This window comes from Oreochromis niloticus, linkage group LG11 (assembly GCF_001858045.2).
Source record: "Oreochromis niloticus isolate F11D_XX linkage group LG11, O_niloticus_UMD_NMBU, whole genome shotgun sequence".
Classification (NCBI taxonomy): domain Eukaryota; kingdom Metazoa; phylum Chordata; class Actinopteri; order Cichliformes; family Cichlidae; genus Oreochromis; species Oreochromis niloticus.
In genome coordinates this window covers 13,865,126-13,882,132 of record NC_031976.2, presented here as the reverse complement: position 1 = coordinate 13,882,132, position 17,007 = coordinate 13,865,126, and the positions used below count along the sequence as shown (strand labels likewise).

The window sequence follows — 17,007 nt, the reverse complement described above, 5'->3', positions numbered from 1 at the left end:
AGTAACTGGCTGATTTATGCGAGTCCTCACAATTGGCAGTCTTTTCCTGGATCTAACATTCAGTGTGTTTTCTTAACTTCCAAAACCAGTTTCTTACTGTTTCTACGTTTCTTTTCACTGTTCCTTTAAACTTTCATTCTTTTACATTTAAGATAAAAATACTGTATGTTTTTTTAAAGTTACTTTGCAGAATATTTGCATAAAAAACATGATTAGGTTACACAATATTGAATTTAATATTAAAACCTATATTTGTATAGAGTATTAAGATGACCCCTACTCCGACCTGCTCTGACACTAAAACAAAGTCACAATTATGCATGATGAAACAAAACTCCTGCTTTATTATAGTCTGAATATGTGACTTTTGTACTTTAAGAAATGCTGGTTATATAAAGATAAACTGCGCGGTGTATGGGGCACAGTGTGTCATCGTCATCATTATCTGTAATCAATCAATATTTCATATCCAACTAAAGTTGAATAGAGTGTGTTTAACTTGAAAGGAGAACTTTTATTTTACACCTTCGACCTTGAGTAATGGTCACAAAAAAAACCAAGTTAGCATACCTTGATCATCTTCAGTTGAGGCTAATAAATGTTTTTGAGAGAGTAAGTTTGTATAATTTATTTTTTAAGTAAAGCCTAGTAATCAAATTTTACAATGATGGATTTTGGAATTTGCCCTACCTGCAGCTACTATTCACTACCACTAATACCACAATTTACTGTAATTGCTAAACATTTAAAAGTAAGCTAATTTTTTCAAGTAAAAATCTGAGCTTTTAATACAGCAGTGATGGCAATTTCTTATATTTTTATTTTTGAGTTCCGCTTTTAACAGTTCAGTGTGATCCATCCAGCTTTTTCTACTTACGTTAAAATAAAAAATAATTTATTTTCCCAGCTTTGTCAGCCAGCGATAGGAAGTAACAAAACCTTAAGTTTACAGTCTGTTTTTGCGTGACACTTCGGCAAAAGATGATTATCTTCCATCTGGATCTCCAAAAATGTGTTTCTGGCAAGTATGAAAAATTTACGTCCAAGCTTTTTTGTTTTTCAGACGTGTGAGCTAGAAGTGGAGATGAGTTTAGTCAAGGTGATGACACATGGGGAGGGAAGCGTGTGCACGTGTTAGGGTGGGAGAGATGGAGCAGAAGCTACATGGGGTGCAAATATGCCAAGCATGCCCGATGACTTTGCTGATCCCTGTGATGTCCTCGGTCGCCTCCTGCGCTGGGAAAACCCACAGCCAAGTCCCACCCAGTGGCGTAAGAGTGTGTGTCTGTGTGTGTAGGTGCGTGTGTGAGTGAGTGAATTACTAGACTACCCACACGTTGAGCTACAGGTGTGAAAATTAGGTGTGAGGTTTATGTGTGATAAATTACCAACATGTGGGCTAATCAGAGCCACTCCACCTTTCCCTCCACCCAGCTTTTTCCCCTCAGCCATTTCTTCCTTGTTCTGAGAACACATTTTTCCCACAGCTTGAGTGAATTTGAGGGAGTGTAAATATTGAACTATACAAATTCCAAGTGGTTTTCTTTCTTTTGGGAATTATTTCTTATTTTGCACGTCTTATACTTCATAAGTAGTTTATGCTTTTTCAGTCAGTGTCAAAAACTGTTAATCTACTGACATTCCTGATATCAGACTGCCTAGATGTACACTACTGTGCAAAAGTTGTCAGCTACTCCTCATCTTTTATATTTTGTTAGGAAAATGGGAAATGGGTGCCATGATTCGCTGAAATGTAAAACAAAAACAAAGTTTGTACCATTCTAACAAGCCTGAAAGTCAATGGTATGACCATCTTTATTCCTGTTATAACACCTGTTATAATGAAGTGCTTCGAGAAACTGGTCCGACGTCACATCATGTCCTGCCTGCCACCCACACTCGACCCGCTCCAGTTCGCATACAGAGCTAACAGATCAACTGAAGACGCCATTGCTACAACGCTCCACACCACCATCTCTCACCTGGAAGTGCAGGGCCGTTACGCCAGGCTGCTCTTTGTTGACTTTAGCTCTGCTTTCAATATGATACTCCCGGACAGACTAATAGTTAAACTGCTGGAAATCGGACTTCCTTCTACCACCTGCCGCTGGATCAGAGACTTCCTCTCAGACCGTGTACAGAGAGTTAGAGTGGGGCCTTATCTTTCCTCAGCCCTCAGCCTCAACACTGGCTCTCCACAAGGCTGTGTACTGAGTCCCCTACTGTACACTCTGTACACACATGACTGTGTTAGTACCCACCCAGACAACGCAGTCATCAAGTTTGCAGATGATACCACCGTGGTGGGGCTCATCTCTGGGGGAGATGAGACGGCGTACAGAGTTGAAGTTCAGAGGCTGTCAGATTGGTGTGTAGATAACAACCTGGACCTCAATACCACCAAGACAAAAGAACTGGTAGTCGACTTCAGAAGGAGGAAGTCTGAGCTGCAGCCTGTCAGCATCAACGGGGAGTGCGTAGAAAGGGTCTCCAGTATCAAGTTTCTGGGTGTGCACATAGACACAAACCTCCAATGGAGCTCTAACACCTCTGCGGTCTTAAAGAAGGCCCAACAGCGTCTCCACTTTCTGAGAATCCTCAGAAAAATGGACCTGAAGAAGGAGCTGCTGACCGTCTTCTACCGCTGCTCCATTGAAAGTGTGCTGACATATTGCATCGGTGTATGGTTCTCCAGCTGCACCACAGCACACAGAAAGGCACTCCAGAAGGGTCATCAATATGGCCCAAAAAATCATTGGACATCCTCTTCCCTCCCTGAAGGACCTGTACAGCACTCGCTGTCTCAAGAGGGCACGCAGCATCCTACGGGACGGTACACACCCAGGACACCGGGTGTTTAAGCTGCTGCCGTCTGGCAGGAGGTTCAGGCTGCTGAGGTCCCGAACAAACAGACTCAAGGACAGCTTTTACAATAGGGCAATAGCCCTGATCAATGCAAATAGCTGACCTGATTGGCTACCTCCCTGGACTTTTTTAGGGGGGAGGTAACAATGTTTAAAACAATAACAATAATAATATTTATATTTATAACAAGGTGCAATAATAATTAATGTGCAATAATAACAGTGTGCAATACACATACACTTATTGGTAAATGGTAAATGGCCTGCATTTGTATAGCGCTTTTCTAGTCCATAGGACCCCAAAGCGCTTTACACTACATTCAGTCATTCACCCAGTCATACACACATTCACACACTGGCGATAGCAAGCTACATTGTAGCCACAGCTGCCCTGGGGCGCACTGACAGAGGCGAGGCTGCCGGACACAGGCGCCACCGGGCCCTCTGACCACCACCAGTCTTCTTTTTTTATTTACTAAGTTAATATACTGTGTTGTGTTGTTTGTGTTGCGTTGTGATGTGTCATATCGTGTCGTGTTGTGTTATATGTAGTGCCGACGTAGGACAGTTTTCCAATTTCATTGTACTACTGTACTATGTATGACTGTGCGATGACAATAAAGAGTTATCTTATCTTATCTTATTCTTCAGCACAGCCTGAACTCTCTTAGGCAAGCTTTCTTAGAATTTCTTTAAGCATTCTTCAGGAATAACTTCCCAGGGTTCTTGAAAGACATTCAAAGCTCTTCTTTGGATGTTGGCTCTTGGATCTCTCACTGCTTCACTAATGTTTAGGTCTTGGCTCTGGGGAGGCCAGTCAATGACTGATAGTGTCCCACTGTATGTTTTACCATCCATGTATGCTTGTGTTGCATTGGCAGTGTGTTTGGGATTATTGTCATGCTGAAATATGAAGCTGCTGCCAATCCTGTGTCTGGTCTTTGCTGTATTTTTTTTTCCTATTTCTAAAGAATATGACTTTCAGATACTACCACTGCCAGTTCTTCTGGCCTCCACTGTACACCATACTGAGATATGCCAGGTTTTCAGCTATAATCTCTTTGGGAATCAAAAATACTATTTTATTCCTGGATTTTACTTTAGAAATAGGACAAAATTATATGTTTTGTGACAGGCTGCTAGTAATAAAGTCTTTAAGGACACTATTATAACTGTTGCCTGGCTATGTTGTCTGTTATGTGTCGACACACTCACTTGATTTAGGTGCATTTTTTTGTGCTTGAATAATTTGTAAGTCATTGTTAAGTAGCTTCGCAAAAAACCACAACAACAACACCAACAACAACAAAACGGATCTGAAAATTATCTGGTACAAGGACTGAAAATAGACCATCATCTGCAATTAGCTTACTCCATACGTTGCCATGTTTGAATGATGCAGATTCTTTTTTTTTTTTTAACTGTATTTTGCAACCACATCCTGGACAACTGATCTAATCCTTTCCAAATGTGCTATGCATCACCTCTGGACTCTCACGAATAAAAACCATAAAACGATTTATTATACTCCATGTAGTTTTGCAACTAAAGGTCAATGTCTTGTTGGCACAAATTTACAAAGAGGTCCATAATTCATCCAGGCCAGTCCTTTAAAAAAAAAGCATAAAAATGTCCACATTCCATCGCCACACTGGTTTAAACAACGTTTGATATTGATAAAATCTCCAGTATCCAACTGCTTGTTTGTTATTGTGCTCTGAACCTGGCGATTTCACTTGGCACCATCGTTAGTCTGGTGTGAGTTGCTGAAAATGGGTTGAAATAACTCTGGTATTTCACAAGAACATCATCACCTTTTTAGAAATGGTGAAAAAAGATAGACAAGAAGAGGAAATGGAGCCAGCAAGAAATGCAAACCACATGTTCATCTCATGGTGCCTGTTTAGGGGGTGATAAAGTCCATCTTCGTGACTCATCAATTAACTCCTGCAGTGCCCCAGTGATTGAATACGACAAAATCCTTTTGCACCTGCACTGGCCAGTTCTAGTGGAAGTGTATAAAACAAGTATTAACCACCAAGAGAATGAAAAACAGATGATGACCCATCACAGGCAGCAGACAGGTTGATTTTTCTTTCTTTTTTTTCGTTTTTACTGAAACAATGGCAAGAAAAAGAACACATTTCGTGTGCATTAAACAGGGAATATTTTTGCATTTAATAGTGTCAAAGTGCTACAATTAACACTGTTTTTTTGTCTGTTTTTTTTTAAAACCACTTTAAAGCTGTGCTGTAAATCTATAAAATATACCAAAAATAAAATGGGCCCATAAATGTCGCGTTCCTAACAAATGCTTTTTAAAGTGTCACAACTCTTTTAGGATGGACTTTTTTTTGGTTTTTTTACTCCACTGGAACAAAAGTTTAACATGATTAGAGGTTTGCATTGTTTCACTGCATTGTTTAAATAATGTTGACACGGACTGCAAACAGATATTCTGCTGTTTTCATGGCAAGGCAAAATTATAAAACATTTATGGGACCGCAACCCACAATGAAGAGGCGATGCCGTTAGTTGACCACCACATCAAGGTCATTCTGTTTTTTCCCCCTCTCATATATGACCAGCTTTTGAGCAGCTTTCCACTGGCTGAAGGGTGTAAGTGTCCATCACTGTGGTTGAAAGTGTGAAAACACTGCGAGAAGCAGGTTAGTGATTCATCTTTTATTACGAATTTCCAAACAGGAATTACAAGGTCTCTTTCACATCAAGGAATCCAGATGTTGTGTCTGACCCGAATAAGGGACTTAAGTCTTAAAGATATTAATAAGGAAATGAACTAACTTGGGGTCTTCATACAGACTTGAAAGGAGTGAAAGGTTGAGAGTTCAACTGGACAGATGGGCTGAAGGTGCAAAGTGTTTCCAGATTATCTTTGAAACACTCTCAATGTATCTCTATTTGACCAGCTGCAAAATCAGGAAGGACAGGATCAAATCACACTTTGAATAAACTTGCCACCTTGTTGCATTTAAAATGTTGCTTTGAAGACTGTGACCATTTCTGTGACTACCTGCAGTCAGTTGCCGTGTTCACAGTGACTTTGGTGCATAATATTGGTGATAAAACAGTAGTAGATGGAGTCAGATTCTTGGCAGCCTTGCTTTTATATAGGAATATAACCAGAACAACAGCAGGTGTTGCGCTTCCTTTTGCAAAGGGTTGTGTTGCAGAGGAGTTAAACTCGTTGGCGCAGACTCACTCAGACTGATTGCACCATGTTTCTATCTATCTGCATTTATAAATCAGATGTTAGTTATTTGCAACCCTTCACCAAAACCTTCACCTTCTGTCTAAGAGTGATTGCAATTAGTCTGCGTTGAGCCGCATTGGTTTGTAGACAGGTTGCCTCCCACCAGGCAACCTGTGTAAATCCCTTGTGGTTAAAGGATGTTTGAGGATGTTGACTGCTTAACTTCTGGGTGACCAGTTGCTCATACTCACATTTGGCCGCCAAAAGCAGAAAAAAAATCAGTACAACCACCAGGGTTTCCTAGTCACAAAGAGGTTGTTGTCCTGTTTTTACTTTGACGTGACAGAGACATAGGGACATAGAGCTAGGCCGCACGAATTTTAAAGCTGCAAAACAACCAACATTCCCTTGAAAGCTCACTAGGCTATTTAATTTGTTTTATCTTGTTTAATCATGTTGAATCTATGTGTGTACAGCAAATAAATTGTCTTTTTATGGGAAGTTTGAAACTTATGTCTTAGCTGAGAGCAGTAAATAGGGAAACCACCAGAGACTCTAGCATGTTAGTTCTCATGTACACGTTAACCCTACCAGTATCAATCTTGTTATTTAACTCTCGGAAAAAACACAAACAGAAAAAAACACTTCAAAAAATTGTTAAATGTCAAACTATTCCTTCTATTTATTTGCATCCGTGGTTATCCAGTGAGTCAAATCTATTTTTCTCACCTGCATGGCACTGTGGCCCGACCTGTTGAGTCACACCAAATTAAATTAGCTTGACTTTTTGTTTTATTACGCACTAAAAAGTGTTGCCTTCATGTTGCCATTTTTCCACTTGCCTGTTTGAACCATAGCTGCCTGTTTTACCCATTCGCCACTACATTAACAACCACCCTTTTAAGTGAGGGTTCAAATCCCCGAGCTGCCTGCGTCGCACGGTGGATCTGTGTCACAGGAACACTTTGGCTGGGGCTAATATGTCTGACAGCAAAATGTGTTTGCTCAGTCTCATGCTGCAAAATCATTATAAGCAGCAGGACTGTCCCAAATTATAAACATGTGCTTACAGTATGATCTGTTAAAGTAAACTGGGGGGAAAAAAGCATAGATCCTAAAACCTGACTGTTTCCAGCTGGAACAGAGTCAGAGGCAAGTCCAATATATTTTCTGCTAAATTGGAACAGAAATGCGCCTTCAGCACACAGGCCCAAAGTACCCCCCTCTTTTACCCCTTCTGCTTTTTCTCCGCAAATTTTAAGCTAAGTGCGACTTCCAAATTCATGACAAATAAAGTCGCGGGCCCGAAAAGCAGGTCGTTTGATGTCATTTTCCATGCTCGAACAATGTTGAGATGTTACAACCGCTGGTGAACTGCGGGTGCGAGGGCCGACACTGCTACAGCTATAGAGTGTAATCCTCGATAGTTTGGTGGTTTGAAGAGATCCAGAAAGTGGCTGCTTTGCTCCTTCTGGTACGATTCGCCGCCAGTCAGCTGGAGGCTGTTGCGCTGTCCTGTATATGCCCTTTCCCTGTCCCATGCTTTCTCTTTTTTTCCCCTTAAGTGGAGCAGCAGTAAGCTTATACCAGCATTTAAGGGGAACAAGTGAGGTAGACAATAAACAATAATAGTCCCAGTGCCACGAGGAAAGCGTATAATTCTGTTGGTGAATGTGGCGCTTTCCACATGAGAGTGCAAGTCTTTGTGACCTGCTGCTACTCCAAAACCTGAGGTTTTCCATCCATGCCTCTTCACCATGTGACATTTATGGATAATATAGATGAAGCGGCTGATATTTTTTTTGCCGTGTTACTGGATGATGTCAAGATTCCTCGTATGTATATATGTGTCCTGCACTGTAAAGTGCCTTTTCCAAATAATGGACAGCGTGCCTGCTGGATAGCTGCATTCACAGTCTGCATTATTAGATTTAAATACCAGGGGCCCTTGGAGAAATGAAGCAGAACTGTGAGAATAGAAAGAGTTGTGTTTTAATATAAGCACCAGTCTTCAGTTTTGCTGAGTTCGGAATTCACCGCCGTGTTATGATACCGATACAAGTCTGTAGCATTTCTGCATCACCTCAGCAGTTAATCGGGACGCACTCTTTGCTAGCCCACAGTCTGGTTTTCTATTTAGCGCTGGGTTAAAATGACAGGTGTCAAGGTAAACTACGGTCTATTACTTTTTGCTGAGTGCATGACGCTGTGACTTGAACTGAGGAGCAGAGGCGTGAAAAAGAATCATGTCACTGCTTTGTTCTAAATGTTTTTGGCCACAGACAACCAAAAAATCCTTGCATCTGAAAGCAACATATCCCAAAAAACATAAATACAAGGATCCTACCAAAATTAAGGAAATTAAAATAAAATATATTAAGGGCCTGAAAATGGTTACAGAGAATCAGTCTTCATCAGTAATGACTTAAGATTCGTTACCAAAGTCAATCTAAAAAAAATACCTACATCACTGAAACCTACTAAAACATGTCTTTTGTTCTTTTTGTGAAGTTCACGGCTCTAGAAAAAACACAAAAATTATATGCAATTTGCCTTGTTAGGGTTTTGGGTTGCAGAAAGTTGGAATGTTTCAATATGAATGTTTTCATGGGTAACAGTAGGTGAGTGCAAGGCAGGAAGTTAGCTGACCGTGGGTGGAACCTCATGGCGTATGCTGATGGTTTTGGCAGCCATGAGCATAATCTGTCACGCTGGCTTTGGACTCATTAAAATCTACCTGAGATGGAGTTTGTGTTTTTTCTTTTACTTGATCTCAAAGCAGCCCTAATTACTCTTGAACTGCATGCAGTTAAATTTCCCAGGCTGAAAAGCGAAAGCTGCCGCGCTCCAAACACGTTGTCATTCTTATGCTGTGACTCTAAGTGTTGCTCGACGAACTTAAGATGAACAGCATGCATACTTAATAGCAGGTTTATAAATCATTTTGTCTTGCAGCCTTGACCACTTGATTAGCATAGCTATGACTCTTGACTGGGTGCTTTCCCAGTCGAATATGTGAGTGGCATCCTATAGTAGATGCATAACTGGTGGATGAAGTCAAGAAAGTCATTTGCGCTAGTTAGCTGTTACTGTTTCTACTCCTATATATTTACTTTTATGGCCAAACTTCCTGTATGGGATCTTAATGAAGGGAAATCTTGATCTTGTGGGTTCCTCTTTTTTGACATGAGATTTAAAAGATTTGAAATTTAGAAGATTTGACAGATTTTAGAGCATGTTGACAGTGCTAATGCTAGCCAAACATGTAAACTTGCGTTACAAGATCTGTCATCTCCACTCTAATTGTAACCATCCATTCAATACATTTTCACAGCTCTGTATTTTTGTGTTGGGGCATCAAGTTGGTCATTCCTCATTTGGAGAAAGTTGATGTCTAAGTAATGCAATTCAAGGGGATTCCAGAACAACACTCTGTCTTTGTCACTCTCAGAAACCTTTAAGCTAAATGCTGTTCATCTAAAATAAAACAGGTGTTGGAACTGCATGGTATATTTCACTGTAACATGATCAATTTCAATTTTGGTGATTATTATATTTTTATAACATGAGAGAGTTTCCAAACTGGCTGCCATCTCAGTCTAGCGAAGACAGCCCACAAGATGCCAGGTGCAGTTAGGTTTTTGGATAGTTAGTTGGATAGAAGCATGAAGAAAAGGGAAATCCTCTGTAAATTAGCTGAAAGGACACTGCTTAGTGGCACACAACTGTTCGAATTCTAGGAATTGATGTGATTCTGTCTAAAAATTCCCCTATACACTGGAAAGTACACTTTCTGACAAGGGTTAAATAAGGTTTGGGCCAGTCTTGCGCTCATATTGTAAGCTACATATGTAGCTACAGTTAGCAGGGCTTTAACTTAATTTAGTATAAATATTCAGGCATAGGGAAACAACATAATCATAATGTAGCCATATCAATAATCTGTCCAAAAGTTTATAAATTATTTATAAATTAACTTGCCATGTACTGTGTTTAAACTTAGGACAGTTTTTGTAATGAGGAAAGTTAGATCTTGCTAAGCTAACTGGCTTCTGCTTTATAATGCACACAGACGTAATCTTCCCCAAAATGCCCACATTTTCTTTTAAAAATGTACCCATTATGTAAATTCTCTTTATAAATGCAAATGATTTCAAGGTATTTTCCTCCCTCGGGACTTACCAGGGTTTAGCTGTCACAGTATATTTGTGAAGGCTGAGGAAGACGATATGTGAGGGGTCCTTCATGTGGTTCCTGTATGAGAACAGCAGCTTTGCACAGCGCTCTGCCTTGTAGACATGACACATTGAGGCGCTTATTAAGTTTTTGTATTAAAATGTCCTCGTGGAGGCTTTTTCAGCGATGTTCGTATGGATTTGGTCTTTTGTAAATAGAGTACTTGAAGCCCAGAGGGATCTTTACTCAGCTGTCAGAAGTGGGAACTGCGGATTTGTTTTGTTTCACATAATAAGCACTTTGTGGTTGAAATCGTAAACGACATCACTTTATCATGTGAAAGGAGTGGTGCTTTTAATGATGTGCAGTCCTCTCCTGAAGTCTCAAAATACATACCCTATACGTTATAGCTGGTATCCATAATGAGATGCTGACCACTCTGTCCATTTGTTCTACATCTGTGGGTCAGTTTAATTTCAAAGTGACTGACAGAAGAAGAGCATGGGCGTGAAGAACAGAAGAAGAACGTGGAACATGTGTCTGAACACACTTAGCATTAAGATAGACTGGGTTTAAGTAGACCTGGTGTCTGAAAATAGGAAAGACATAATATGCCAAAAGAAAAAGGGACCACATTTACAATTTGGAACATATTCTCTAGCAGACTAACTATACAGTCCTCCCAAATTAGGTTAAACTGCTGTAATATATGGAGACGTCTGTTCATTTACTTTTCAGTATCTTTTCTTCTGCTCTAAAAAAAGAAAAAAAAATCAGAGCACATTTGGATGTTTTTCTTAAGAATGGCTGAAACCTGCTGGCAGTCGGCAGATTGATGTAAAGTGCACTAGACATTATGCCGGTAGTGTGGGACGTGAGTTGGACAGCGTAGCTCCAGACACTGTGAATTGTGGCCTCTTTCCTGACATACCTGTGGCCTAAACCTCCAAACCTTTCCACAGACGCACACACACAAGCTAATCTCCCCAAGATCTGGACCAAAAGAGTTTCTCTCCACCACCTTCAGCCTTTCCTTCTCTACTTTCCCCATAGTCATATGGTAATTCCAGGACACGGGAAATGCTTCATTCAAACGGCGTATAGCTGCGCTGTCCTCACTTGCCGTTACCGTGAGATTAGCAACAAGCAGAAACAACGGAGAGCAAAGAATGAGCGGGAACTTTGAGCCAGGCTCATCAAAAGGCCTTTCAATAACTATAATTTCCCTGTTGATTGACCTGCCAATGGTCTGGGATGACCACAGGCCCGGATAGTGTTTTTCTTTCATTCTTGTTAGGATAGTTTTGTTAGCATAGTGTTAAGAGGTTTGAGCCCGCTTGAAACGCGCTACAGAAATAAACTTTTCCAGCCTGACAGGTTTACCTTCGCCAAGTTGGCTTTCCTTTTCTGTCAGTGCTATGCTCAGATTTAGCAAGGGCAGACGGGAGTACAGTGACTGGTTTAATGCGAATGTCAGTTTGCTGTAAACGCACCCAGATTGCGTATTCTACAGGAATATATAGTTGAGTATTGAGGTTGGATCTAATGATGCAATTTAGTCTTACAGAATGGAAGGATTGACAGAATGAAATATGAGATATATTGTGGGGAGTGATTCTGGTGATAGCGATAGTGTTACCTGACGGGAAATAGAAATCGGCTTTAAGTTCCTGCACGTTATTATAGCACTTTCTGTAAGGTCAGGAAAGCACTTGACATTTGTCCAGTTGTACTAGATGCTAGGTAAGACGCACCTGCATGCGCCAGATGACTTTGAGGATGCCGTCTTGGAGCTGCATTGGCACAACTGAAATGTTGGACGTTGGATTGACAGTTGAACATAAGACACGATTTTCCATCTGAGAATTGGAAGAGCCAACGCTAGTATTAATTTGGGGTTTTCATTCATGTCTTACTGAGCAAGTGCCGACTGGAGATGAACCATCCCCAGTCTGTGTGATGAATAGAGTTGGAGCGCACATCCCGGCGCTGCTGTGATCGATGGAGTGTCGCTGTAAACCTCATCCCTAAAGACCATCAGAGACACATTCTGATTAGCACTTAATCTTACTTCCATCCACTCTGGCTTCAGGAGAACGAGCACAGTTTGGCAGAGCCAGCATACCTCTCTAAAGACTGTCTCCCAGCGCTCCAACAAAACAAATGAAAAAAAGATGAGACCAAGGCAGCCTCCGACATGCGCTGACTTATTTTCACATGATTACAAACTGATGCTTGCAATGGGCCCACTTAGCGCTCACTTTTGTCTGGTTGAATCCCCTCAGAGAAATCTAATATGTGGATCTATGGCCAGTAATGCAGGCGTGCTCTGCTCTGTCTCTCAGGCTTTGTCCAGCTTGCTGCACAGTGTTTTATTAAGCGTTGTGGTAGGTCGCACAATATAAGCACCGCTGTTACCCAGTCCCTGCCTGTGATATTCAAGACTTGGCTTGAAGAACATCTGAAGTGTCTCTCGTTTGGAATGGCCCAAGGACATTTTCCTGTAAACGGGATGCTAAGGAGTTTACATTGAAAGTCACTTATTGTAGAAAGGACTGTCTTTTTACTGGCTCCTTTGTCTTCTGCAGGCAACTCGAGCTGAGGCTAGAGCCGCTGCGGTTCTGGGGGCTTTCATCGGCTGTCTCAACGCAATCGTTTAGGAGGCCAGCTCTGACCAGAATTAATGCAATATTCACATTCATAACCAATCAGGATTCGAATGCTGAGAGGCGAACTAGAGTTTGCATGAATGACAAATTGTTGAATTGGACATATTTACTATGAATTGAAGGATATCCTGCTGATATATCTATTATGGTTGTTTGGGTTTTTACTCTTGTACTTAGGTATTATTCTAACGGTCAGCCCTCCCACAGTTGAGTGTGTTGCCTCTTGTTCACCCCGTCCCTGTCACCGGGTGAACTTACGGTCATCCGCAGATGAGTAATGATACGAGGCTCTGAAGGAATCCTGCTTCTTTGTTGCTGGTTCAGAATAAACAGCCATCTGAACCACCGTGGAAGTTACATCTTCCAGCGGTAGTCGAGCTCACAGAAGTACTGACCTCACAGTCGCTGTACACACACCCTTCACACACACACACGCACTGAAAATAAAATTAATTTGTTTCTGATGATCATTGAGTGATGATGGTAAATTCACTGTTCAATGAAGGATCCATCACAAATGCTGATTTCAGAAAGTTTTTAGGAAATATAAATCTGTGTTTTTGTGTGAACAAAGTCTTTGATCGAAAAAAAAGTGACAGATTCTTCCGGATTCTAATCAACTGTTGCTCCTATATCACCCTCTTTCTTCCCCCCAACCCCCCCTGTTTGTCCTTCCTGCAGCTAGCTATGGTGCGTACCCCATCTGTAAAGGCTGCTCGGTGTGCTCCAGGGATAACGGCTGTGTGAACTGCCAGCCCAAACTGTTCCTGTTTCTGCGGAGGGAGAGGATGAGGCAGTACGGGGAGTGTCTTCACGACTGTCCGGCCGGATACTACGGCATGCGCAGCCCCGAACTCAACATGTGCTCCAGTAAGATCCTATCGAGCTTAACCTACCCAGCATCCCTCATACACTCCACCTTTACTCCCCAAAATCTCCTTCCACCCTCGGCTCCCTAGCCAGACATACAATACCACCTCCCGTTTTCCCACAGCGAATGATTTATTGCAACTTACTCAGAGGAGACGCACATGCCTGACAATTTGAACGGCTCATCCGTTCACACAGGTGGATGTAACTGGTGAAGCCTTGTCTTAGCAGCCTCTGTCTCACGAGGTTGTCTGAAGGCATGAAATCGAACCACAAATGCAACCAAAATGCAAGGGCAATTAGGCCAAAACTAGCTTTAGGGCCACATTAAACAGCAGTACAGTAAAACAGTCCTTTTGGACATACTATGCAATATGGAGAAAGATGTTTATATGTTAGAATCAGGGAAGGAAACTTACTTGTTTTAACGACTGATTGCCGGAGCTTGTGGATTGAGGTTTTCATTAGACAGTGTAATTTCTTGGAAGTCAAAGACATTTTTTTGCCTGTGAACAGAAAGCAGGCCACCCACCAATATATTGTGCATTGACTGGAGAGTTTGATTAAGAAAAGCAAAGCAATAAAAGTGGCAATACTCCTTAGACTAATAGTGTATTTAGAGAAAGGCAATATAATTCGGAACTTAACTTACTTTTATTTACTGTTTGAGTAATGAAACCATATTAAATATCACCTCATCATTAGGCATAGTGTTTTGGACCACACCTTTGGTCTTCCATACTCTAGATTACACTATTAACAATAGCTCGTCAATCAAATATGTCCTGCTCCTCTTTATGTTACACTTTCATAACTTAACCTTTCCGAACGTGAAATATGGCCGGAGAGAAATAGAGAGGACCTTTATAGGTGTTGGCTGAGTGTTTCATATAAAAACAGTGGAACTGAAATCCTAGGCCAAACTTTTGACAGGCGTACTGAAATGAAGTCCCAGATGAGGGTGTCCGTACCTTTGCCACTGACATGCAGCAACCGTAGCCCACCTAGATGCAAATATATAGATTGGCTCATTTTGATATTAAAATAAAAGCATGTTACAGCCAAACTTCCCTTTTTTTCCCTTCAAGCCATGAATGGCCTCTACTGAAAGTGAAACTTCAGTGTCCAGAAATCTGGCAGTGGAACATCAGCGCATGTTCATTTTTACCTGGTCAGGTTGTGATTCTTCATCAGTCTTTGAGGCTCTGTTCAGAAATTAGTACTATAAAAGGTTCCAAATATAAATTCATGAATGAATTTAAAACAACGTTTTTCTTAATTACTATCAGTGTTTTGTGGGTGAGCTTGTTCCCATTCTTACTAGATGTTGGCCATTGGGTTCATATCACTTTCTTTTGGGATTTCAGTGGAGAAAACGATAAGAGCTAAACCCTTTACTAACTAAATAAAATTAAAAATATAGAGGAAATATATTGAGATTGAGATTATTCGCGATGGTCCGTTTTTCCTTTTTGTAGGATGTTTTTTTGGATTTAGGATAACAAGATCACAAAAGGTTTGCAGAAATATCTTGTAGTGCAGTTTGAAACTTTAAATGTGTCTTTTAGCAGACTGCTGGTATCAATTGGATACCCACAAACAAAAGCCTTGCTCTTTGCATGCTCATAGTTCATCAGTTTTCCCACATTAGAGGCAAAATCCTAAAGGCTCCAAAGTCACTTTATCCCATTTTCATTACTCAGAGAAAACTAGAAGTGAAAGACATCTTGTTTCTTGGTCGAAGAGAGAAAAAACGTCTTTTAAAATGTTACTTTTTAACCCTGCTTTCCTGACTGCACCGTCCCCACACAGGCTGAATTTTGACTTTAACGGATCCTGATGTGTGGGAAGTTAATCTGGATCACTGGCCATGCAAACTGCTCATAGAACAACATCTTGTATTGTCATGTAGCATCAGACTTTAGAGCGAGAACTACTTTGATGTGATAGCTGCTTCAGCTGTGGCTCTCTAATCCGGTTTCCTATTTGAGTCTCACTCTCAACTGCGCTCTGTGTGTCATTTCCACTAAACAGTTGGCATCCGACCATTTTATTGTGGACATTTTATCGACTTGGAAGGTAATATTTGTGAGCTAATGCAGGCAACTGGAACTCAGACACAGTGGACATGAATGGGGATGATGAAGGGTTCTCTGTGCCCTGTTTCTTTGGGGCTTTTTAAGCACTGCCTCTGAAATCACTTAGAGGACAGCTGTTTATTATTAAATCCGAGTTTGTCTGTGCGATCTTATCGCATTCAAGAATTTTTTTTGAGGGCTGTCCTGAAAATCTTTTATTAAGCAAGAGGTCGATAGGATTGGGGACTCTCTCTGTGAAATCTAACGTTCACTTTTTCTAAAGGAAAACCATAAACTGACATTGTTATGCAATATAAAGCAAGGAAAGCCCCACAGGGGGCTGTAGTTTCACTGGTAAGGAATCTAAGACATATACAAAAATCGCATGTATACTGTTATGTTGAACATGCCATGGTTCAGACTGTAAATTTAGATGTCAGATGTACTTTCTCTGCTGTTCGGGGTCAAGCTCCTGGTCATAAATATAGAGATCCTTGACTACAACTGTTAGTTAAAGATCCTCCAAATGCGCTATTATGGTTGATCTCTATTAGGGTCAGCTGGCTCATCTGGAAAGCAGGTTTCTTGTGGCTTTCTGGTCTTCTAACAGGTCGTCATTCATGCGTTTCATTCTTTAGAGGATCACATTCTCACCCAGCTGCTGTGCACTGCAGACAGTCTGGTCCACCTGACTCGCGTGTCTTTGGAAAGTGCTCGCCAGTGCAGTAGAACTCAAAAACTGTGATAATGCGGTTCTACTAAAATCGAAGCCAACAGCAATACTGTAATGTATGATCATTTAAATCTTTGCTCTTTGCAAATCCGCAAAGAACTCAACGTTGACTGCTGCTCCTTGTTACTAAAATGTTTCCTCGAATTTCTTCTGGATACCTTGAGAAGCTGTGCTGTATGATGAATTTTAAATTTAATGCTCACTTTTCTGGGGGGTTTCCATTTCACTGCAGGGAAGATAACACCATAATTAGAGACCGAAACAATGGGAGCTCTGCTTTCCGCGGCATAACGTAACTGGAAGCCCATTTGCAGCTACACTTCAGCTAGGTTCCAAAGAGGCTCGAGACATGGGAGCCACAGTGTTTACTGCCATCACGGAGATGGAGCTGGTTCGTCAGTAA

General features: G+C 41.1%; 1 protein-coding gene across 2 annotated transcripts in view; it reads left to right on the top strand.

The window, feature by feature from the left end:
• rspo2 (R-spondin 2) overlaps positions 1-17,007 on the top strand; it is a 61,473-nt gene that overhangs the window by 14,201 nt on the left and 30,265 nt on the right. For both annotated transcript variants that reach the window (XM_005472586.4, XM_003453467.5), the window contains exon 3: positions 13,605-13,793. In XM_005472586.4, coding sequence (XP_005472643.1) covers positions 13,605-13,793 — 189 coding nt within the window. The remainder of the gene's footprint in view (positions 1-13,604; positions 13,794-17,007) is intronic.